This window comes from Mustela nivalis (assembly GCF_964662115.1).
Source record: "Mustela nivalis genome assembly, chromosome: 11".
Taxonomy (NCBI): domain Eukaryota; kingdom Metazoa; phylum Chordata; class Mammalia; order Carnivora; family Mustelidae; genus Mustela; species Mustela nivalis.
Genome location: NC_139030.1, coordinates 19,456,380 through 19,480,976, shown reverse-complemented (window position 1 = coordinate 19,480,976; position 24,597 = coordinate 19,456,380). Strand labels below are relative to the sequence as shown.

At 47.6% G+C, this 24,597-nt stretch overlaps 1 protein-coding gene and 1 long non-coding RNA gene across 6 annotated transcripts in view; one reads left to right on the top strand and one right to left on the bottom strand.

Annotated features, from left to right (window-relative positions):
* Window positions 1-24,597, bottom strand: part of MGAT5 (alpha-1,6-mannosylglycoprotein 6-beta-N-acetylglucosaminyltransferase) — a 337,363-nt gene that overhangs the window by 78,250 nt on the left and 234,516 nt on the right. For all 5 annotated transcript variants that reach the window (XM_082689322.1, XM_082689323.1, XM_082689324.1 and 2 more), the window contains one exon: window positions 16,744-16,877. In XM_082689322.1, coding sequence (XP_082545448.1) covers window positions 16,744-16,877 — 134 coding nt within the window. The remainder of the gene's footprint in view (window positions 1-16,743; window positions 16,878-24,597) is intronic.
* On the top strand, window positions 20,091-23,894 carry LOC309844561. Its single transcript, XR_014300759.1, has 2 exons — window positions 20,091-22,108; window positions 22,345-23,894. It is a non-coding gene; the product is annotated as an uncharacterized lncRNA (long non-coding RNA).

Here is a 24,597-nt window from a genome sequence, read left to right as displayed (position 1 = left end):
TTCCCCACTGAGTGCAAAGCCAGATGCAGAACTCATCTCATGACCCTGACACCATGACCTAGGACCTAGGCTGAAATCAAGAGTCAAACGCTTAAAAAAAAAAAAAAAAGAGTCAAACGCTTAACAGACTGAGCCACTCAGGTGCCCCAAGCTTCTGTTTCTTAATGAAAGGAACAGACATGTCTGGCTTCAGCCCCTTTATCCTTAGGTTCTGTTTTGACCACAGATACTGCGCTTGCCAGGAGCCACAGGAGTCCTTGTGACCAGAAGGCAGTAGGCCAACATGCTAGGAATGACAGAGCAGAAGGATGAAAGAGGCCTGGGTCTTCAGTGACTCTAGTGTGGAGAAGCTGCCCTTGCCCCCCGCTGCCCACCAGATCTTGTCATGTGAGAGGGTAGACCTGTCTGACCCAGTGCTGGTGAGGCACGTTGCTCATTTCAGCTCAATGCACCTCCGGTGGATCCAAGAACAGTTCACGGGCACACCATCTCACTTGGGATAGTTTAATGAGTGTTTGTACAAGTAGCTCAGGTCACGAGCACCAAGGAGGCATAACAGGTGCTATGAGCCCTTGTGAAGGAAGGGTAAGGACATGGTTTAGGCACTGATGTGATTTGGTCAGAGCTGGGATCTGTCTAGGTCTCCTGAGTTCCCCTCACCTCTGATGGTACCGGTAGGAAGGCCCACCCTGGCTGCCAATGGAGTCTCAGGCTGGGGGGGCCCTATGCTTGGATTATGACTCTGCAAGAGCCAGAAAATTCTCATAAAATGTAAGAAAGCAAACCCAATTTAATATCTTGGACCCTGGCCTAAACTGAAAAAGGGAGGGAGGGCTGCTGGTTGCAGGGGCATCCAGTAAGCCCCTGGGTGAGGATGAGGGATCATGTGCCTCCTACCCATGGCTCATCAACAAGGTTCTTCCAGACCAGGGGTGTGCTGTGCTTAGAGGTCCCAGAGGAGGAATTACTCTGCAGTCCAACCTGTGAGGGATGTGTCCACAAAAGCAGCCACACCTTTGCTTCTCAGAGTTGTCACTCAAACTATCCTTGGTTTAAATGGTCCAAATTCCAATTAATTCCACAAAATATCATCACGGAGTTATGAATTACAAAATAAAGAGAGACTGATTTAGGACAAACTGTATCACCTGCAGCAAATGATCTCCATGAATTCTAGCAAATGAACCAAATTAAAAAAAAAAAATGGGAAGAGAGGGGTGCCTAGATGGCTCAGTGAATTAAGTGTCTGAGTTCAGTCAGGGTGCTGTACTGAGCCCCATACTGGGCTCCCAGCTCAGTGGGGGGTGGGGGGTGTCTGCTTCTCCCTCTGTCTCTTCCCCTGCTTATGTTGTCTCTCTCTCAAATGCATAAATAAAATCTTTAAAAAATTTTTTTAAAATCTAAAAATGGGAAGAGAAAAGGGAAGGGAGGAGGAAAACAGAAGAGGAGGAGGACAAAGGGAAAGAAAGGAAAGGAAAAAAGTGGGAAAGGGGAGAGAGAAAAGAGGGAAAACAGAAGAGAAGGCCTTTACGCTGGACACAACCTCTTTTTGGCAGTAGGTCTGAACCCCAGGTCTCCCAACCCGATTTCATTGTGGGAAAATGCAGGTAAGTACGCTATCTGACAAGAATGCTGGGAAGTTCCTGCCTGCCTGGCGTCACTCACAGCAAGCATGCTGGCACTATCTGGAGGCCTGGCTAAACCTTAGCAGGCTCTGAGGACGTGGAATGATCACCTGCTGGTCTCGGTGCACAGGGGTGGACACAGCTTTATTCCATTCTCTGCAATGGGAATGGTGACCTCTGGGCTTGTGCAATGGACAAGCTGCAGGACCCCGTGGGGTAGCCCCCCCAACCCTGCAGTTATGACCTCCTCAGCACCCTGGACAGAGGATGACAACACCTAGGTCAAATCTTCCTAGACCTCTTCCCCCCACCAGCCACCACCACTGGCCCTCTGAAAAGAGGGTCCTACTTGAGGTGATGCCTGTGGGGACTTAACTGAGAAAATGGGGTGGGTTTCCCCAAACCGAAGGCACAAGGATCAGCTCTCATGCTTTATGAATTTTGTATGCAAACTCCTGACTTTTCCTTCAGAACCACGTGGGGCTCTACCATCTAAGTGTCTGCTTTCAATTTTCCATTCCCCCTACTTTTCACATGCCCAGGCCAGGAGGTCTGTCTCTGACCAAGCTCCTGAAAGTCTCCCGAAAGGCAGACATGTCTCTGCAAGTCCTGATCCACAAGCCAATTGGTAACTGGTCCTAGATGACAAGAGTCATTGCAACAAGTCCTAATAAATAAAACCAGCCTGACTTTACTTTTAGAGGTCTTCAGATTTGAGAGGAAGGCAAAGGGGTTTCATCCACTTTGTGTCACTGGCTCTACCTCTAAGAATCCTACAGAAGTATTCGTGAAATCTGTCCTATGCCATCAAAGATTGAATTCAGCCTCTTGAGAGTTGAGGGGATGCCCGTGAGAAAGAGGAGGAAGTTACTGTGGAGTCAGAGCCCATTCCTTGGTGGGGGGGGTGTCGTCCAGAAGAGAGACTCCACCATATATGCTCCTTCGGTTCAAATCTTGACTCAGCTGTTTACCACCTGCGGGACCTTCACCTCCACCAGCCTTGGCTGCGACACTTGACAACGGGGCTAAAACCAGTCCTGACCTGACAGAGTTGTTTGGAGGACCCTGCCCGGCACATAGGAATTGCTCAGATATGCGCAGTTACCATCACCGCTGCCCCCGGAGGAGCTCCAGCTTGTCAGAAATAGAGTCAGGGAAGGGAGAAGCCAAGGTCAACTGGCTGTACACACTCCAGCTGAGCAAGGATAACTCCAGCGCTCCCTGGAGCTCGGCAGTCCCTGGAGGCTGGACCCAAATCCCTGAGGGGGAGTCCTGACTTAGCTGGAGGACAGATGGACTCTTAGTACTTAGGGCTGCACAGCCAGATTTTAGGAGCATATGCTGCTTATATGATTTTTATTTAAGTATAAAATTGTATATGGATGCTAAGTTTTAGAAGCACACACACAAAATTCTTTTCTGAATTGGTGTATCACTGTTTCTCAGTCTTATAATACCTCTCCTTGTAATACAATGGTGCATTCTGTTTCCAACAACCAGCACCACATTGTAAAATATGCTCCTGGTCTATATTTTTTCACCTAAACTCCACCCACCAGCTCTATCCTTGCAGGACCGGTTTGAGGGTCTCAGTGATATGGCTCTGCAGTGATGTAGGTTCCACAGTGTAAATCCCATGGTTTCAGTTTCTACCAAAAGTCATTTCTCAAGGACTCCAGTTGGAATGGGAAGCTCTCGGGGTACCCACACACCAGCAGCACATGAACCTTCTCCAAGGCAGCACACAGCACCAGAGAGAGGCCAAATTTCCTATGACTGGCCCAGCACATTCAGCCGGTTTACTTGAATCCTAGACCCAGATTTTTAAGTTGTCCTCTACTTCCATTATAAAATAATACGGCTACTTTGCTTTCTCTCCCAGAAACAGCCAGAACACCACATTTCTAATTTCTCTCTACTGCCAAGATTTTTGCTCTCTTTGCTGAGTTTCCAAACAAGTGCTGATGTAAGGACCACAGGGACCTCATTTAAAGGCATCCTTTTTCAGGTAGGTCTGAACTCCTCCCAGCAGTGCTGATGGGGAGTGAACTTTATTCTCCCAGTACAGAGCTAGGGCAGCCCCAGGGACTTGCATTCCTGAATTAAAGGAAAAATAAAGACATCTGAGTTCTTCTCTTCCCCAGGAAGCCTTCCTCAAGTCGGGAGGGTGGCAGTGTCCTTGGCAATCGCTCCTCTCAAGTCCCCTGGGACCGCACCTCTCCAGCTGGGCCAAGAAGCTGCAGGGAGATGTATGTGACCCCCGACCCCAGTTCTACCCCAGTCCTCGTTACCTCAGGAATCAACATCTCTGCCCTCCTGGCCCAACCAACTGCTGCCTGGCATGGCCAAGTACAGGTATGCCCCTTCAAGTTGCAGCGATGGCTCTGGAAGAATTCAGACTATTCCTAGAATTCTCATCTAAGACAGTTGTCCTATAAGCTGGGCTTTCATGAAGTCCAACAGCAGGAAAACCATCATAATCAATATACTCTTTCAGTTATTCTAATACATCTGTGCCCCATCACATTCAGAAAGTGAGGACTTTCAGACTGTCTTAAGGTCAGAGGATTAGGTCTCTCTCGTTGTCCAAGAGCGGTCCTAGCCCTTTCTTTGTTTAAACAACAACCTTGCCATGCTTTTGTAAACCTCTTCTGCATGGACCGTCTGGCTTCTCCCAGGGCTCTTCAGCATTTGGGTGCCCAAGACCCTTTGGTCACCCTGGAATGCTGCCTCCCTGTCCACACAGCACGGCTTTCACACGCTTGGATTCGCTCAGTGGCTTCCATCCACAGACAACCACTGCTCTTCTCGCTCTTCCTTCTCAGACAGCAACTTCTTTTCCCATCCTCTAATCACCATTGTTCCCATATCCGTTGCCAAACTGTTAGGGCTGGAGTAATAGTAAAAAGCCTTGAGGCAAATTACAACCACAACAGCTGTGTTTACTAAGAGTTACAAATGAACTCATCCCAGCACAATTAGAGCAGACAGGCAGCGCTTTGGAACCTTCCAGAAGTACCCCGCCCTTGGGCTGTTTGCTGGCTGCCTCAGCCTCCCACTACCCAAGCCCGTTCTGGGTTTTGGAGGAGACCCTCTGCTGAGCACAAGGGCCCTCTTTTCACCCATGATACTTGTACGTTTTCTTCCCACAGCTGCAGTCATTCACACTCAGCTGTTCATGCCTCTGGGAGGGCTGCCAGGCTCTGACAGAGGAGGCAACTGCTGGCTGCCCTCGAGAGGGGCACCAAGGAAATGACTCTCCACCCTGAGGCTCCTCAAACATCTCCCTATCCATCAGAGACAAGGCCTAAAATTCTGACACTCAACAACCAAACAAACTTTTGCACCATTGGTGACTTCTCTGAAGTGTCAAAGGTTGCCGTCAAAGGAGTAACATCAAGAAGACTATCACACTCATCTATACCTTAAGGAGGATTCGTTTCTCCTCAACATCTCTCAGGCTCTGTTTTATCACCTGTAAAATGGATATGTGTCTTGTGTGGCTATGCTGGAAGTGCTGTGTAACCTTTCAAATTCTTACATATTGGGACCTGGATTACTAAGCTAAAAAGGCAAGTATTTCTGAGAGAGATTTCACTGGAACTTGGGTCAGCTGACTGCATCCTTGTAAGGATTTAATTCAGGGGACTTGTTATTATCATGGGAATAAAAAGGCAGGTCCTTGGGGGATGGGCTGGTGTGTTGCCCTGGGAATCAAGGGCCTAGACCCAGGACTCAGCCTCCTAGAACAAGAGTATTAGTGTCATTCACAGCATGGGGTGGTAGTTGACTGCACAGTGGCTGTCCACCATGCATGGAAAGGGGGCAATGAAAGTTTTTCTGATGTAGGAAAATGGGTGACTAGCTAGTCCTGTGTGTCCCAAATTTGCCTTCTTAAAGGCTTCACCTGGAGCGCTTGTTGTACATACAACTGGCTGGAGATTCTGGTTACAGGAGCCTGGGGGGGGGGGTCCCTGACATCTGGACTTTGCACACATTTCTGGGTGGAGCTTAAAATCAGGCAAATTTCTTTAATATTGACCTAGATTCTAAGAACCAACTTGAGCTTTTGGGCCATTCCCTGGAACACAGGCTGGAAATCATTTCAGTAAAAGACCCAATAAATCAATGCCTCCCCAAAGGACCATAGCAGGTGTCTGCACAGACTTATGAGAGAGCGCCTGTTTCAGACAGCAGCCATGAGGAAATCTGTCAGGGGAGTTCTAGTCTAAGCAGAGGTCTCCATTCCCAGGTGGGAAGAAACCTGAAGACTTTATTCCTTTTTACAGGAGCAAGAAGCCAACAGGTTCCAAGTCCCAGATACAGAGTCTACGGCCATGCATTCTTCCCAAAGAATGCCACTTCCAGCTGCCAACCCAAAGAAGAAAACTTAGTTTCGACCACAAGGGAACTTGGCAGAAGCAGCTCTGGCAGCTCGTACCAAGACTGGGCTGTCGACGGGAAAGGGCTGATGGGTGGGGCTCTGAAGGAAAGACAAGTCTCGGTGTCTAACAGATTTTCAGAACCTGGGCTTCCTGCTGGAGCTGCATGAAAAATGGAACTTGGTCCTCTTCTCGGCCGACACTCATGCCTCAAAAATTGCCAAACTTCTGAACAGGCCTTTCAAAAGAAGATATGGCCTGAATGAAACACGAAATTCGTGACTATATGCAAAGTTCCTTCTCTGACCCCTTGATAAGAAAACTATTCTCTGAGAGGACTAGACAAAAATGGCTTTTTCCCCAGTCCAACACTCAAATATCTCCAAGGGCCAAACACACGGGATAGAGAAGGCCCTGGAAGGATTGTCATCCCTGGAACAACCCGTGACCGATACGCGGGGGCGGTCACCAGTAAGCTCCAGCCAGCGTCTGGCACATGAGGAATGAAGAGTGCAATTCGCCACGCCACCTGTATTTTCAAGACAAGCTGGGAATTCTGGCTTTTCAGATGAACCTTCCCAAATGGAAAACTTGCCCCATTTGAAAAATACTATGCCAGTTAAAGAAAAATGTCTGTCAGTTAGATTTGGTCTGTGGGGTCCAAGGCTGTATCTGTCACTTTAGGTGGGAAGCTATGCTTGACCAAAGGGCAGTCAACTGGTCCATATGTTTTCTTGATCCCACTGTTCTGAGAATTCATGTTCCATCCAGTTTCTCTTCCTCCCTCCCCTTTCTGCCTGCATTCTACAAAGGCAGAACCTCTGAGCTTACAAATCAGGCAGGGCACTGTTCCCCTGGCACTAGTGATATGTCTCCCAAAGCCTTGCCAAGTTCCCTGCAGCCAACAGAGACAGAGGCTAGTGGCTTCCCAGGTGGCTGACAGAAGAATTCCGCTTCTTTACTCTCTCCATGCCCATCAAGTTCACCAGCTGCACACTTCCCACCCTTGCAAGGGTCATTCAGGGCAGATCTGATTCCGAATTGGTTCGCCACCCCTTTGGAGTCCTCGCCCGCCCACCAGCAAACTCAATCAAGCCTTTTATTTTTTCTTGGCCAGACACATCCATTTCTTCCACCAGCCCTCAGAAAGTATGGCTCTGAGTCTCCCCACAATGTAGGCCTCTCAATCCAAAGGCTTGAATCTGCCTAGATCATTATATTAGTAACAGCAAAAACTAACAGACATTAATGAATACCGGGCATTGTAGAAACAGAAGACTCAGAGCCTGTATGTATTAACTCACGTGATCTTCACAGGAACCCTCAAGTAGGTACTATTATTACCCCCCATGTTACAGATGAGAGAACGGAAGCACAGGGAGATGCGGGCCTGGGCCAGCCACTACACAGCTCAGCACTGGAGAGCCAGGATGGAGCCCTACCTGGTCTAGCCCTACAGGCCACACTCCTAGCAGTGCCAACCTCATGAGCACAGATCAAGAGGTGACCCACATCCCCAGGGCATGAGCAGGGACTGGAGGGTGCAAGGTGCTCTCGAAAGGACGGGAGCTACCTGCTCTTCCTTCTCCATGTGATGCCCCAATTTGCAGGTCCACTGGCAATTCCTGGCAGCTTCCCACACTGTTGACTCACATGAGCTTGCTATCAACAAATCCCTTAAATCTCCTTTACATGCATGGATGCTAAGTCACAGCAACCTCATCCTTTTCTCGGACAGTTGGTTTTATGGACTCTGTGCCTGGCCTGGCCCAATTATCTTCCCTCTGCCCTATTTCTGACGGCCCATAAAGTTGTCTTGTAGGCCATCTTCTCTGTGCCCTTGCTCTTGAAGGAATTAGAGAAGGCCAAGAAGGAGTTTAGATTATAGAATCATGACACTCTAGGGAGCAAAACAAGAGCACATCCAGTCCTCTGCCTCATTTTACAGACGAGGAAAGCCAGACTCAAAGGCAAACAAATTCCAAGGACCTGCGGCCAGTGCAGCGCAGCTGAAATTAGAATCTGGGCGCCCGTTTTTCCACCCAGGGCTCCTCCAACTGCTCCAGACGGTCTCTAATCAGTGCTTCTGGGCTGCAACAGAAGTAAGACAAGGAGAATGTGTGCTCTCTGCCAGTAAGAGAGTAAACCTCAATGAGTTTAAGATGATAGCAGAAAGCTTACTCAAACGGGCAAGAGACCAAACAGACCACAAGGCTGACAAGAGAGGGAGAGAGGCTGCCCACGGTTTCCTGAGCTCCCAATGTAATGTTCAAACCTATACTCATTTGCTTCACAGACGCTGATGTGCTTATAATGGATGCCACTCAAGGTTCGGGTACACTTAGCACGAAACCAACACTATTCTTGAATGATAACCTTAAGTCCCCTGCACTGCAGTTCTTGGAGTCTTAAAAGCCAATGATCTGTTTCTGATATTTTTCTTTGCATTTGGTTTCTTTTCTCTATTTCCCCTCCCTGCCAGCCCCAAGCTTGCACTTCAAAGGCTATGTGATAGGACCACACTTTAACTTGTGCGGGAAGTGAGCCAGAGGGGAAACCAGGAACAAGTGACTTAGGATGGCCGAGTGTCTGCTTGCATCCCCGCCAGCACAGACCTCCTTCCAAGGAAAAGCAACCTGCTTCCTGACTCCGGCCAGTGTGGGGTCCTGACAAGGTCTTTCCTACCAGAGTTATCCCCCAAGGGGAATAAACTGGGGGAGAGAGAGACACTTTGGAATACCCTCCTGGTTGGAACCAGAACCAAGAGCTGTGATCACATTAGATTTTCTAGCAAATTTAATAGAACGGATTTCAATTTCATTATTTCAAAATGCAGACCAATTTGACTCAAGATAGGTTTAAATTTATCTGGTTTATCTCTACATTATCTGGGAAGAAAAGTCTGCCCAAAAAAAAGAAGGAAAAAAAAAACCAAACAGGACAAGATTTAACCTACCTACAAAAATGTGTTCAAGGATTCTAATACATTCTTTAATTACAAAGGTCTCAGGGGGTTCATTAAAACAATATACTAAGAACAGCTAATTCCTATTGCAAAATAAGATGGCATTTTTCCAAACTACTCCCATTTTCAATTTTGCATTAATTTAATAAAGCCCAAGTCAACCAAGTTAGTGAGCTAGATAATTACATAGTTTTTAGAATGGGATTCTATCTCAGACTCAGAAGTCGACTAGTGTAGAGACTTTCAACGTTTTTGGTTGTTTAAAGCAGTTCAACCCTTTTCCCAGTGAAGTCCTACTGGGAATCCAAACCTATGCCACAGATGAATCAGAGCTGCTGTGGTTGGTGGGGCTACCGCGGGGCTGCCCCTTGACTTCCCATAGTAGTTAGTCCATGGGGCTCTAAAGAACACAGGTGAGTAATTATTGTTCTCATCCAGGGGTTAGCAAACTTTCTCTGTAAAGGAACAGACAGCAAACATTTTAGACTTTGTGGGAACATACAAGGTCTGTCCCAGATTCTTTTACTTTTGGCTTTTCTTTTTATGATTTTCAAAACGTAAAAGCCATTTTTAGCTTGCAAACTATAGGCCGGATTTACCCCAAAGGTCACTGTTTGCCAACTTAGATTTATTTTAATCGCCCTCTTGAGGTCTAATTGACATATAATCAACTGCACATATTCCAAGCATACAATTTGATACATGCTGGCATACTGATATATCGTGAGCCCATCACATCACCATCAACCATAGCGGCCATGCCCACCCCTCTCTTTCTCGCCCCTCCCCAGCCAAACACCCATCTGCTTCCTGTCACTATGGATTAATCTCCATTTTCCAGAGTTTTATAGAAACAGAATCACACAGTTACAGACTCTGTTTTATGACCAGTTCTTGTACTCGGCACTATTTTGAGGTCTGCCGTGTTGTGTGGATCAGTAATTCATTCCTTTTTACTAATACCTTCATGCATATGAGCATGGAAATAGGAGGCTGGAGGTGCCTGCTTCTAAATCACAGAGATGCCGAAGGAGCTGGTCCCAAGACGGGCCGCCAGCCTCCCTGGGTGGCATTCTCTTTCCCGAATTTCACTAAAAAGTTCACTAGGGTTTTGAAAACCTCCTGACACCTGTGTATGGTGCATAACTGACACGGATACAGCATCAAGACTTTTCCTTAAATCCCTTCATCCTGTGGTCTTGGGACCAGTGAGCTCAGGGCAGCGCCCAAAGCAAAACACATTCCAAGTCCTGTCTCAGGAGGCCCAGATAGATCACCTACATTTAATGAAACCAAGAGGAGATGGATTCACGCACCCAGTAGTTACTGTGAGCCTACTACGTGCCAGACACCGTGATGGGTAAAGCAAAATCAAGGAGTTCTACTCTCAAAAGAGTTTAGAGCCTAACAATTAAGGACAGGCAGACACAGAAAGAAATACATGAGCATGAAAAATGATTAAAATTGCATAAAAGGAAGAAGTTGCTGTGACAGAGACAGAGAGGGGTGACATTTGGTTGGGGGTGCATTCGAGGGACAGGCTGCACCTTGGAGGCTAGCACTGGGGCAAGCCAGGGCCAGCAGCAGCTCTTATGGCAGCTGGACCCCCGGAGGGAGAGTGCGGTGTGTGGGCCCCTGCACAGCCAGAGCCCAGGGAGCTGAGGGTGAGTCGTGCATGTACAGCAGACACAGCCTGCCTGCAGAGAGCCCAAATCATCTGATGGAGGCTGGATTTCATCATAAATGTAAGGTGCTCTGAGTTTAAAATGATGCCACTGGAGGGTTGTGAGAAAAGGGAGTACTATAATCCAATTTACATTTTTTAAAAGACCATTCTGGCCGCTGCTGCCAGTGGGGTACAGAGAACAGAATAAGAAGGCTAGGAAGTTAGGGACAGAGAGGGGGGAAAGATTGCATCACATTTCTGGAAGGTCTGGTACTGGATTTCTTTGGCCTGTAGTTATGGGACTGGGTGTCATTTCAGCGGTTGCTTTAGAACCACACAATCTTTGAAGTCTTGATAAAAAGCTCTCCAAATTCAGTGGAGACTAGATTTCCCCATTTGTGTGGTGCGTAGCCGGGAGCAATGTTTTACCTGTGACGCCAATATTTGCCCAGGACTTCTGCTGCACATGGAAGTGACTCAGGCAGACCTTGCTTCCTGGCTTCTGAATCGTGCCCTCCACATGGAACCAACACCCTCCAGGCTAGGGGCTGAGGGCAGCTCGTCAAGCGGGGGGCAGCAAGGAGGCAAGTGCCCCAGAGCAGAGGTCAGAACTCTGATCCTGGCTCTGGACTTGTCAGGTCACACGCTGCAGCACCTCGGCCAAGGCCCTCCACCTCCTTTGAATCAGTTCCTCACCAGTAAACCAAGATGGCAAAGGAGGGCTGCTGCATGCAGCCAGGCCGCCTCGGAAGGCATCGGCCACCACCTCTGTAAATGAGGGCTGTGAAAGGCTCAGAGAATCGTTCACAGGGCGTCCTCTTTTATCCCCCAGCCGTTAGTCATCCAACGAGTGGGAGCCTTTGCTGAATGCTTATTAAGAAATGCCAGGCTCGGCGCCCGGGGGTTTCATTGTGGAGTAATAGGGATTTTGGTGAAGTCACACTTGATTCTCCCATGCACTGCTTATCAACCAGTCTCAATCATACAGAACATAATCAAGAACCGTGACATGAGCTTAAAAGACCCCTGATGACATCCATGCCCAGGACTGCTGGCCAAGTGAGTCCTCCAAGGGAGGCTTGGTTTCCCCGGGACATGGTGTCATTTTGGGGTTGGCAAACTTCTTCCTGTCAAGTGTCAGATGGTAAGTCAGGCTTTGCTATTCCTGGAGTCTTAGACACAGCTATGTCATTTTGGAGCAAAAGCAGCCCCCAGGCAACAAACCGGTGTAGCCGTATTCTGACAAAACTTCGTTTACTGAAACAGGTGGCGGGCGGGCCAGGTTTGGCTAGAGACCCAGAGTTTGCCAACCACTGACATAGTTCAAAAACTGGAATCTGAGTATCTTTGGGCAGGCCTATACTTGCCCATTCCTCACAGCTCTATCTCCTACCTCATGCTCCCATCAGCCCCCTCTGTGTCTGTCTGGCCCCAGCGACAATATCCGTAATCGCAGCAAACAGTTAAGACAGACCACCTTGAACATATAAACTCACTTAGTCACTGGAGAAACCTAACTATCATCTCCATGAAAAAAGAGGCCGAGAGAACTTGCCGGTGCTCAGGCAGCGGACGGCAGCCACAGGACTTAAACTGGGCCATCTGGCTCCAGTGCGTGTCCTCGACCACTCTGCCATACTGTGCAGCAGGCATGCAAGGTACGACGCAGGACAGCAGGTGATAAGAAAGAGACCACACCTGTCGGCTCCCACGGTCCACCACTTACCACAGGTGTATCACATTCTAAGAGGCCAGGCACAGAGGCTGGAAGACAAGGCCTCAAATGTGCTTAGCAGGAAGTGAGACTGGGCCAGGGTTTGGTGGAGGGGGTCACCAGAATCAGGCGCATCAGTAGCGAAGACATGACAGTTGGCAGCCTGCTGACAAGCGTAGCAGGAAAGCAAAAGGAATGGGGAACAAGGAATGATGTGTTCCCTGGCTGGCCAGTGAGTCAATGCCAAGCACCTCATGTCATCCCATACCCGCCAAGACCACACTACCTGAAGGGCACTTTTGTCACCAGCATGTCGGCATGGCCTGGGTACCTGTGTGAAATGCAGGGTCTCTGCCCCGGCCCAGAAGGTCTGCATCAGAATTGGCATTTTCACAGCACGCTGGGTGATTCACATGCAACAGGAAGTCTGAGAAGCCCTGCTCTATGTGGTCGCTGTCACTGCTCCTATTTCACAGGCCAGGAGCCTGAGGCTCAAGGCAGTTAAGCACCTCACATGCTGGTGAGCTGGCAGGCACAGGTCTGAACCCCAGCGTGTCCTTCAGAGGCTATGCTTATGCCCCAGAGGCGCTCAAAGCAAGCCCTTCAAGACATTTACTTCCGTAGCAATTGCGCAACAGGAAGTAACAAGGGCTTCAAGACGGGATCCCAAATACGTAAAAGGCAGACCCTACATCATCATTACAAGATTCGGTTATGCTCCAGATGCTGTTTTTAAAGAAGTATGGATAGAAAAAATTCAGTTAAAGCCAGACTTCAACTGACTTTAATTTCCACAATTTTGTAAATGTCTTATTTTTACAAAATTGACGAATTTTTCATTCTCTCATGATCTTAATAATAGGATGTGGAAGACCTTTGAATTCAGCCACACTAGACAGACTCTCCTTGTAGGCACATGTTAGCGGGTGCCCACATCCAGTCTGTCCCAGAGGCAGATATCCAGAACACAGCCCCAAGGGTTCCTCGGCTAACACAGACCTCTGCACCTGGGATCAGGCCGTAAGCAGTCTCATTTGATGGTAAGGGTCTTGGACAGTGCTGCTTCCTGAGTTGGTGCCTTTGGGATTCTGGCAGGAAGGTTCCCTTCCACCTCTCCACTGTGCCACTATAGCAGGACAGGACTACAGGGTACCTTTGCCATGAACTGGCTGGCGGTGGAGCTAGGGGGAGCTGAAGACGTAGCCCATTCCTTCACAGCCTCTACACTTAACAGATCATGTTTCCTGACAGGTGTCTGCAATGTAGGGAAGACCCATATCCCGACAGGACCACAAGGAACAGAAACCACTCAGGATACTGCAAGGGACTAGAGTGTGATTAAAGGATGTACAAAAGTCTTTCTGCAAAAAGAAAGCTTTGCAGAACTCTGGCCACTCCTTTCTCTTTCCCCCCACCTTGCATGGTTTGCTTCTGTCTGTCCTCCTTCCTACCTGCTCCTCTCCAGCACCCCACCTCTCTAAGGGGCCGCCTCTCCTCCCTGCAGTTCTGCTCCATCATCCGCTCTACCGCAGCCTCTCCCTTTCCACATCAGTCCGGCTCCTCATCCTTGCACTCCTGGGAGGCTTCTGCCTCAGACTCCTCACAACTCTGGACCTGTCCTTCGGATTTCCATCGCCACGACTCACGGTCCCTCTGTTTTCCAGTGCTACGTAAAGGATCTCTCGGATCCTGCGAGGTTTCCTGAGCCAGAATCATGGCTGCCAGGCACCAAAGAGCTACACTGCCCTCTGGACCAATCAGCCAAGATTGGGTGTGGGGTGTGTGGTGGCATCTCCCACTTGAGTGCCCCAGCAGCTGGGGACAGTCCTGCAGAAGAGGAGATGACATGGAATAGGATTGACGGCACAGCAAGTACCTTCAGGATTTCAGAGAGTCCTAGAATCTCAGGGAGGAGGAGCTCTCCAGAGGGTCAGCTCCAATCCTGCACCTGCCCACACACCACCCCTGAATTCCTCAACCCCCCGAGATGGACAGTGTCACACCCCTTTCCAAAGAGGTCAGAGGCACAGGAGATTGGGTAGAGAGACACTGGGGCAAGGGAGAGGAAAAACATCTACAGCTTCCTGCTGGCTGAAGTCAGTGACGAATGCCACCCTGGGAATGAGGGCGCAGGGGCACCCCACTTATGGCCTCCTGTCTTCTGTGCACGATCACGGGGAGGCTTTGTTGCAAGTAACAATTCTCACATGTTACAATATTTGTAACAAAGCAACAATTCTCACATCCTGTACTGTGTTGAGAAGTTTGACATGTCCTGAATCCGGAAGTTTGACATGTCCTGAATCCGTGTAAAAAGTTCACAGAATTTTCCACCTTTTGGGGCCTTTCTCATCTAAGAATACTGGGAAATGATGATACAGAAAACTGACCACTCCAGATTTGGGGTATTCGGACAAAGGCTAACATAGACAGGCTGCCACTCAGCCTTCTGTGATACTTGGACGACGCTCAGTAAGAGGAAGGCTGGGTCCTCTGCAGAGTGTCAGAGGGACTTCCGAATCATGCCACAAATCACTTGGGTCAGCATGACTAATGCTTCGGGATTCTGACCGGCATCAAGAAAACCATTCTTTCAGTGGTGGTATTACCTTATCCAACAACAACAACAACAAAAAAAAGGTGACCAAGAAGGTTTCAGAACCAATTTATTATCTTGTTTTTCTAGGGAAACCGAAAAACTGCCAGAGGCACCTAAAAGGAAGCTGCACTTGGTTCCAAAACAGAAGTGATATAATTGCAAGGTCAAGTCCACATAGACATGCAAACAATTTTCTTTGAGCAGGTGTGGAGGAGAAAAGGGAGGGAGGCCTTTTCTTTCTTTCTCCCCCCCCCCTCCCCAAAAGCCCATGCCTTCTTAAAACCAGTGTCCTGATTCATCCACTTCACACCTGAGCTGAGAATGAGAACACCCAGCATGTCCTTTTGAACCTGTGTGGCTGAAAGTCAGCTGAAAGATGGTCTGTTAACACGGGGCAGGTTCTGATGCAGAGGAAGCTAAGGTGTGTAAATTCATGGGAACATCCTAAATAACCACTTAGAGTCCTGACTGATTTTATTTTCCTCGAGAGAAGAAAATGCGAAATAATATACAGAGGAAATAAATCTTCTTTACCAGCTGAGCTCTCTCAACCTCGGCACAGCTCGTCTTCTGTGCCAGGTTATCCTCTGTTGTGGGGAAGTCCTGTCAGCAGCATCCTTGACCTCTGCCCCCGGAAGCCGAGGGCACCTCCCTCTGTCGTTGCAACTAATATTGGCTCCTGGCCCCCTGAAGGTGACACTGTACTCCTTTGACAGTCACTGTACTAAACTAAGAGAGGATTCTAGATGTTTACAGCAAAGACAGTTACCTGGAATTAAATCAGCTTCCCTGGAAATAGGCTGATTTAATTGTCCCCTCGGCATCCTTAGCATTAGTAAAGAGAGGGCAGCATGGCTTTTCCTCTTCTGCACATGGGGTCAGAAAACAAACAGCAGGAAGTTCTTTACCCCATACATCACTTGTATTCCCTCAGTGCTTGGATTTCTAACTTCTTCATTAGAGGAGACATAACAGCATGAGATACCTGTACATGACCATTCCGGAAAGTGATTACTTTCAGGTTTTGTAAGAGGCATGTTTTGAAGTCCTGGAGACTGTTGTGTCCTGTGTAAACACGTCCTCAATCACAATGATGGCACTGGCATACAAAGGCAGACTTCCCAATAAAAAGGTCTGGAGGTCAGGGCACCAGGTCACGCTTCAGTCTGGCTCCCTCTCACCGTACCTCCCCCAGACGGACTCTGGAAACCATCCAGGAGGCCCCAAGGTCCAATGCTTTTTGGAACCTCGTCTCAAGGTTCCCTGTGGCCAAGAATACTGTGTCGTCAAGGATCTCCTGGAGTAAAGCGCCTACAGGCCGCCATGGCGGGTGGGTGGTTTCCTTTCTCTGGTAGTTCAGCCCTGACCAGTACGGGGTTGCTGACTGCAGCCAAGAGGATGTGAAACCCACCACACTCCCCAGAGCTACCCCTAGAGTGCTGCCCTACCCTTACACTGCAGAGGGCTCTCCGTGCAATGCCGTGCTCCAGAAAGATATCCGCCCCCATGGGGCCCTTCTTTCAGAAGTACAGGACAGTAGGAAGCTGTAACGTAACATTTCCAGCAAAGAGTGAAGGCCTTTGCTGTGTAGCCACTGTGCGAACGAGCAGGTACAGCCTTTATTAGATACCCAAATGCTGAACGACCAAATCCCAACACAGCCTTGTTTACTTCTAAGCAGATCCCATTAAGCCCTGGGCACTTGGCTTGATTACTCCCTGGATCAAAGTTAAATTAAATTACCCAACAAGCTTCGTTTTGGAGAGAGCGACGCACACACAGACTGACTCACCTTCCAGAAGCTATCCACTTTGCCATACACAAGGGACTGGTTCTGCCTTTTGATTTCGTTGATGTGGTGAATGTCGCTGGAGTTTAGGTGCTGCTCGACCACAAATCCCAAAAAGCTGTTGTCTGGGGTGTGAGCTGGGAGGCAAAGGAAAGGACAGGGTAGTGAGGATTTTTATCGGCAAGAATAAACAACAATTACATGTTTGACAGAATCCATCATGCACGCAATTAAATGTTCTCATTTGACTTTGGTTCTTTCTTCCCTGGGGAGGGTGAGGCAGGGGACTGCCTACTCCCACATACTCCCAGCAGAACCCTCACATGAGAATGGTCTCCAGGACGGATTAACCTGAACCAAATGCTGAGCAGGACAGCCTGCCCGCCCCCACCCCACCCCCACCCTGTAAAATGCAGCTGTCCAAACAGCATTCTGATGAGTGTTCTCCACCTTCCCATTTGCTCAGCACAAGGCCACGTCTCCTGACAGCGATGCTGCCTTCCAGGTTTGACCAATAAATGGCCGGAGCAGGGCTGAATCAAGGGTTCCCATGGGGGCGAGGCCGCTGTTGGCAGCCCCACACCATCCGACAGGAAGCACACTGGGGAAAAGGGAATTTGGGGGCAAAACCAATCAGCATCACCTCGACGCCGCACCTCCCCTAAGAATGACTCACTAATGAGAGAGATAATTATGGAACTATACTGAACAGATGGAGGGAATGAAGACGGAATGAAAGGTGAAACTCACTGGGATGTGAGCCATCCTAAGAAGCCACCCACCCCAAGGAGCCGGGTCTACTCTATAGAAGAGACTATTCAAGAAGAGAAAGGCATTTTCCTTCTGGATTGCTCATCATGGGAGTTCTAAAACTTCTCTGTTTAAACAGTTGGTCAAGGGGGGTGGGGAAGCAACCCCATTTCTCTCTTGTGCCTATCATTTTAAGAGGAACTGCACAAAAAAGGCGAAAACCAGAAAACAATCCCCTGTAGTTGAAACAGAGACCGCCCTCCGCTACACATTCACTCTGTCCGGAGAAATGTGTTTTTCAGATGACCCTGCAGAGGCCCCACAATATTAAATAAAGCGACTGCTCTGCTTGACTCTGCCCTGAATAGAGCAGCTATAAATAACCTAAATGGAGAGATGCTTGATATTCAGAGAAATCCACACATGTGGCTTCCACCGTACTCCTTCGCAGGTAGGTGGTAAGCACACAGAGCGAGTTGGCTCCTTCGTCTGACTCTGGCTTTCTCAGGACTCAGGAGCTCATTTCCAGGCAGGTGGCCTGCACAGGAGCCCTTAGAGATGGGCAAGGGTAGGCCTGTGGAAAGGCCTAGGTGCCTGAAGCCCCGGACCTCACTCTCCTCCACCCCTTGCGCAGACGAACGAGGGAACCCCACCAGCGGAAAGCCGCGAACTGTGGACACGAAGGAGCTGCATCAACACTGTGTTATCACCATCCAGTCTCCCGGGCTTCTGCCTAATGGGGGTGACAGAATGAGGAGATAATAGGGTTGTGACTGGGGAGTTGTGTTCAGCCTGGCCAATCTGTTATTTCATTTCTGCGTTTTTGAACAAGTGCCCAGAGGCAATGGCTGCAGTTGGCTGGAAAGTAAATTAGTGAATAAATTCTACTGCCAACAAGGGGCAATGGTTGCTTTTCCTTTCTTTTTGAGGAGCTGGTGGTGAGGGGCTTTGAAGGAGGATGAGGGAGGGGAAGAGAGCCCCTGCGCATTCGAAATGTCAACAAGGCAGCTTAAAATAGCGCTTTGCAAAACTTCGGGTTAACTGTGAAAATTCTGAAACAGAACCTGACACTTTAAACTTGGAGACTGCATTTTCTCTTAGTCTTCAGAAAATGTTATGTGGTGACTAAATCTCCATACTTTAGATATTGGTTTCCGAAATTCAGTTATCTAGTCCTTAGACGAGCACTTCTCCAGAAAGGTGAAATGTGACTCAATGACCTAAAAACAAAGTCACAGGTGGAAAAAATGAAATACACTTAGAGCTAAAAATAAAAATCGTCAAAGCCCCCAAAGAAAAGAACTGCTATATGCATGTATTTTTGTGTCAAAGACTCCTGTAGCTCAGGGCTTGAGAGAGAGCGTAGGGTCTAGTCCAACGCCTTGTGAGAATTGGTGGGCCTCTACTGTTTGAGGACTGTAATTTGGCACTAACTCAATTTTGACACCTCATGAACAATCACAAACACCTGTTCTTTTCCTGAGTTTTCACGCCAGCACTTTATTTACACTCCTTTCTCTGGTCTGGAGGTGTTAGGTGGGGGATGGGCAACCTGTAAGCACCAGTAAGGACCGAGGAGGACCAAAGAAGAAACCTGTGCCACCATCCTTCACCGGCACTGGTCACACCCTCCATGTGTTTTCCCTGGGGATACCAAAACTGTCATGGGACTCTAGGCAGGGGTGCCAGGAAGGGTCACTTAGCTGCAAACTGTCCCACAGGTGATTTGGAAGTGACTACAGGCCCTGCTGTGGTTTCCTTCCGAGCAGAGGGCCAGCAGCTGGGTACCTGCCTACTGACATCGTCCCCGAGGGCCCTGGACTCAACACACATGATCCTAAAATCACTTAGAGTAGGTCAAAAGTCCTGACGCTAGCCAAAAGGACCTTTCCACAGAGACTGAACTCTAGCCCAAGCGGTCTTTTTTTCTCTGAGACCAGGAACAGAGAGTTGACTTGTGCGAGGAGGTTTTCAAAGGGAAGGTACTCACAAGTCAAGGTAAACTTTAGAAATTTCATCATAAATGGGACACAGGAAACCCTGCACATTTGGAAATCACTGTCCCAGGAAATCAACAAATGGGATTGTTTAAATATGGCTAATATTTGAGTTCTATGTGCAGAGTTGGGTTCTAAGCTCTTGATCACGACTGTTTGATTTTATCTTCATGACAACCTTTCAACATGTTCCTAGAGGTGAGTAAATTCGGGGCAGGGTCAGGGGGAGCACTTCGACTACCCTGATCGGCATGATAGGAAATGGTAACATGGGGATTTAGAGCCAAACCAGCTGGTCCCAGAGTCCAAGCTCCTCAAAGCATCCTACATACAGCCTCATCGTCCAAATAGTTTATCTTCTGGGCTCCGTGAACTATAGTGATAAACATGTTTCAGTGGGAAAATCACATTATAAGGTGGACCAAAATACACATGAAAGATCCAGAGGGAAGAGTGTATATAAGATCAGTTCAGTTTCTTGAGTGACTTATGCTACACACATGGGGGGGCCACGTTGATTCATTTTACATGTGACAAGCAGAAGGGGGGATTTGCTAAACATTGACAGTGATCTTAAAATAATCCAGGACATGCATTTGTGGGTTTTTTTTTTTTTTGAGAAAAGCATTATTTTAAGTACTTTGGAAGCATCTATTTACAAATGATTACAAATCAGCTTGATGAGCTTCCTGAGCAGATTACAGCAATAACTTCTTTCAAGAACTACTGGGAGTTTGGCTTGAATAATTCATTCAACCACAACCATTTTAGAGCACTCCTTCTAAAAAAAGCCAGGTTAAATGCTAGGTACTGAGAGATCACAACATCAAGATGAGTTTTTGCCCTCACAGAGCTTACCAAATACTTAATAAATGAGGTCTATGCAATTTCTACCAAGCAGTAATAGCGTCCTCATTTCAAATGTAATTAAAAAAATTTTTTTAGAGATTTTATTTATTTATTTGACAGAGAGAGAGAGAGAGAGAGAGAGAAACATCAAGAGAGGGAAAACAAGCAGGGGGAGTGGGAGAGGGAGAAGCAGGCTTCCTGCTAAGCAGGGAGCGCCATGTGGGGCTCAATCCCAGGACCTGGGATCAAAAACTGAGCAAAAGGCAGATGATTAATGACTGAGCCACCCAGGAACCCCTTAAAAAATTTATTAAGTCAAATTGATCCTTCTCTTAGCACCTGAACCTCTGAGGTCTGCCATTCCATCACTAAGTCCCAAGCGCTTGCACCAAAAAGTGCAAATATTCATTTTAATAGGTAGTCTGCTGACCTTAACCACAGCCGGCCCTACTGTGGTGGGGATCCCCACACCAGCAGATCACCAGGGCCAGAAACCCCAAAGCCACCCTGGGCTCCTCTCCTTAGCCCTCACCCAGTCCTGAGGATGTCAGCTTCCCTGAATCTTAACCCTCTCCCTCCTCCGCACCTTTCTTAGTACTGGCCTCATGGATTCTTGCTGAGACTTCCGCAACAGCTCAGTTTTCTTTTGCCCTATTCAAATGATTACTTATTTAGGTTTTCCAATTATAACAGAAATAGATCCTCTGGGTAAAACTTTTTTCCAGACAATAGAAAAAGATGTAAGAAAAATAATAGATCATCTATCACCTAGAAATAACCATTATTACTAGATTTTTAAATAAGATTTAGTAACTTATTTTGGGGGGAGCACATGTGGGAGTGTGTAGGGGCAGAGGGAGAGACAGAGAGAAAATCCTCAAGTAGACTCCCTGCTGAGAATGGATTTCCCCGCCCCCGCCCCCGCCCTGACATGGGGCTTGATCCCAGGACCCCAAGATCATGATCTGAGCCTAATCAAGAGTCAGAGGCTTAACTGACTGAGCCACCCAAGCAACCCATGGATTTTTTAAAAATAAATACTCAAATCAAAACTGGATCCTACTATACCTACTCCTTTGTAAACCTTTTTTCACTTACAAATACACCACAGGCATCTTTGGGGTTAATACACCACAGCTCATCACTGCTTGTTAACTAGTACAGTATTTCAGTGCATTAATTCCTTCCATCAGCTGGGATGCCCCATGGTTCTGGACTGCCAGCAATGCTTTATGGAACCACACTTCTCACAGGCCATGCGATTCTGTTTCATTCAGGTGGCTGGACTGGTGCCAGTCCTGACCCCTCGGCTGCCCCCACTCCATCCTCGTCCAAGGGTGGGCATATGATATAGAAACTCTTTGTGACTATGGTATGATCCAAGACCCACCAATCATAGCTGCTCCAAGACTAGTCAGAGCTACTTTTGAGGTCAGGGTGTCTCTGTTACAGTCACCACATTGGCAGGGTGGAAGTTGGGAGCTGCAGACGTCATCTGTGTGCCCACGTGAGAAGGGCGCCGAACCAGAGAAATACAAAGCCAAGAGAGGGAGATAGTAAAGATCCTGCTAGCCCGAATCCAGCTCAACCCAAAGCTGGTTTCAACAACTCTGAGGGACAAAAGTCAACGACCCTTTTGACCGAGTCTACAAGACAGAAATCCTGATTAGTCCACCCTAGAAGACGTTTAGGACATTTCTAGTTCTTGACTATCAAAATCCACTTGTAGTGCAGACCATCATGCTCCTGTCACTTCTGCAGTGGATTTCTGAGTGCTCTTTCTTAAACATTTTTATTTTTATTTTTATTTTATTTTTTTTATTTATTTGTCAGAGAGAGAGAGAGAGCGTGAACACAGGCAGACAGAATGGCAGGCAGAGGCAGAGGGAGAAGCAGACTCCCTGCCGAGCAAGGAGCCCGATGTGGGACTCGATCCCAGGACGCTGGGATCATGACCTGAGCCGAAGGCAGCTGCTTAACCAACTGAGCCACCCAGGCGTCCCCTGAGTGCTCTTTCTACCTTCAGCCTTGCCCTTCCTCCTTTCTGCTCCCTGCTCCATCTGGCACAGCCTGTGTGCTGCCCGACAGGGCATTCTTTGCAACAAACATGGAACTGCGGTAGTTTCTGGCTGAAAATCTTCACCTCCTCCAGGATGAAGCATGGCCAGCCAACCTGTCATTCTGGCTTCATTTTGGGTCACACCCTGACACTTCTGCTCCATGACGACCTACTCGGAGCTTGTCATGTATGCTTGCCATCTTCTCTTATGCTGGCATGTCTCTCACCTCCTCCTTCCCTGAAGGCTCAGCTCCATTCATCCTGGTTGAGGGATTCCCTCACTTTCTGACACTGAGATAAGTAGGGCTCCTCTTAGATCATGAAGAGTTACAGTCCCTTTCACACATTATTATCTCCAAGACAGCCTATACGTTCTTTGAGATGGAACCATGTTTTATACTGACTCCCAGAGCGTAGTAGGAAATTGAGCAAATTCTTTTTGCGTGCATGACTGACTAAGCCAATGGGAAATGCTTAATTAACTGGTATGATTGATTCCACAGGTAGGCAGATCTACGTTACCAAGCAGCAGAGGCCATGCCTAAACTACTCCAGCATCAGGCTCTTTGCACAAAAGTTCCAACCCTAAAGCCTGTTCTTCATGGGATGAATCACTACCCAAGGCAGCTCATCACTCTGGTCCAGAAACTAGCTCAGGCTTACTAAGTGTTGGTGTTCAAGAAATATTTATTTAATTGATAAACTAACATATCTTTCCAATCTAGGTCACAAAACTAAAGGTGGGAAGAAGGGAAACCAATCAGTGATGGAGAGCTGTAAAATCTTAACATCATGGGTTTCCAAGTACTGTCAATTCACTCAACGGCACATTTATTTATTTTCATTTTATTTTTAAAAATTTTCAAATTTTTATTATTTATTTTTTTATCAGTAGCACATTTATTGAGCACTTACTATGAGCCAGAAAACAACTTGGGAAGAGCTGAGGACACATCATTAAATGGAGCAAGCATGAATGTAACTCCCTTCACTGAGCTTATATTCATCTGGGAGACAAACAGTAAAGTAATTCAATGCTACAGATTAAAGAAAAAATTGGTTTGGTGACCAATACTGAACACTAGTTCAGATATGCTGAAACATCTATGGGTTAAGTGTTCTTTTATGCCTCAAAAAAATGTGTATTGACTGGCATGCAAACAGACATATGGATTGAGAGGTCACAGAGCAAGGAAAGGAAGCTGTTAACGCCCGAGTCTAGGCTGCGGGTTGTTACTGTACATCTGTTTCACCTTTTTTTTTGTCTGTTTGAGAACTCTGTTAACAAAGTGAGGGAGGCGCCTGGGTGTCTCAGTGGTTTAAGCCTCTGCCTTTGCCTTTGGCTCAGGATCTCAGGGTCCTGGGATCGAGCCCCACATTGGGCTCTCTGCTCAGCGGGGAGCCTGCTTCCCCCCCGTCTCTCTGCCTGCCTCTCTGCCTACTTGTGATCTCTGTCTGTCAAGTAAATAAATAAAATCTTAAAAAGTAAAAAAAAAAAAGTGAGGAAGTATACTGGCCACCATCATATGCATGAGGTGCGTGCTGATTCTCACGACGTGACTGGCAAGACAGAAAAAAACTCCACTGACAAAGACAGTGACCTCACACAAGAAGCTATCTGGCTTTAAAAACTACACAGCCAGTGATATTATACTTCAAATTTTACCCAAACTGAAGTTTTTCAAATGGTGGTGATGATGAGTTGAGAGAGAGAGGGAAGGGGTCAGGATCCAAGCTAGGGAAACTATTATGTACAGCTGGGCTGAAAAGATGAGAGCCTGAACTGTTGACAAAAGGCACACCAGAGTAAATTTCTCAAGTGTCAAAAAACAATTTAGGAGGGAATGGACTTCTCAGAAGAACATCACTCCTCAAGGCTGAGACTCAGATAAAGGCACTGTAAGGCTGATCCCATCACTCACTGGCCTGTACTGAAGTAAAAGGCAAGAGTCCTACTGCTGGAAATCGAAGGCCAGAAAGGCAGCTGGAATCACAAATAGCTCCTTTGCTTCTTAGGCCCTAAAAATAAAAATCGTACAGGGAAGTGATCTTTAGCTAAAGCCAAGAGGTTTATTCATTTGCATGAAAGGAAAGTAGTCCATTTCTACAAGTCCTGTTTTGTCTGGCAGAATCTTTGGTCTACAAGCCATTACTTCAAACCGATCATGCAAATAAACCACACCGTGAGCCCCAGCTTCATGG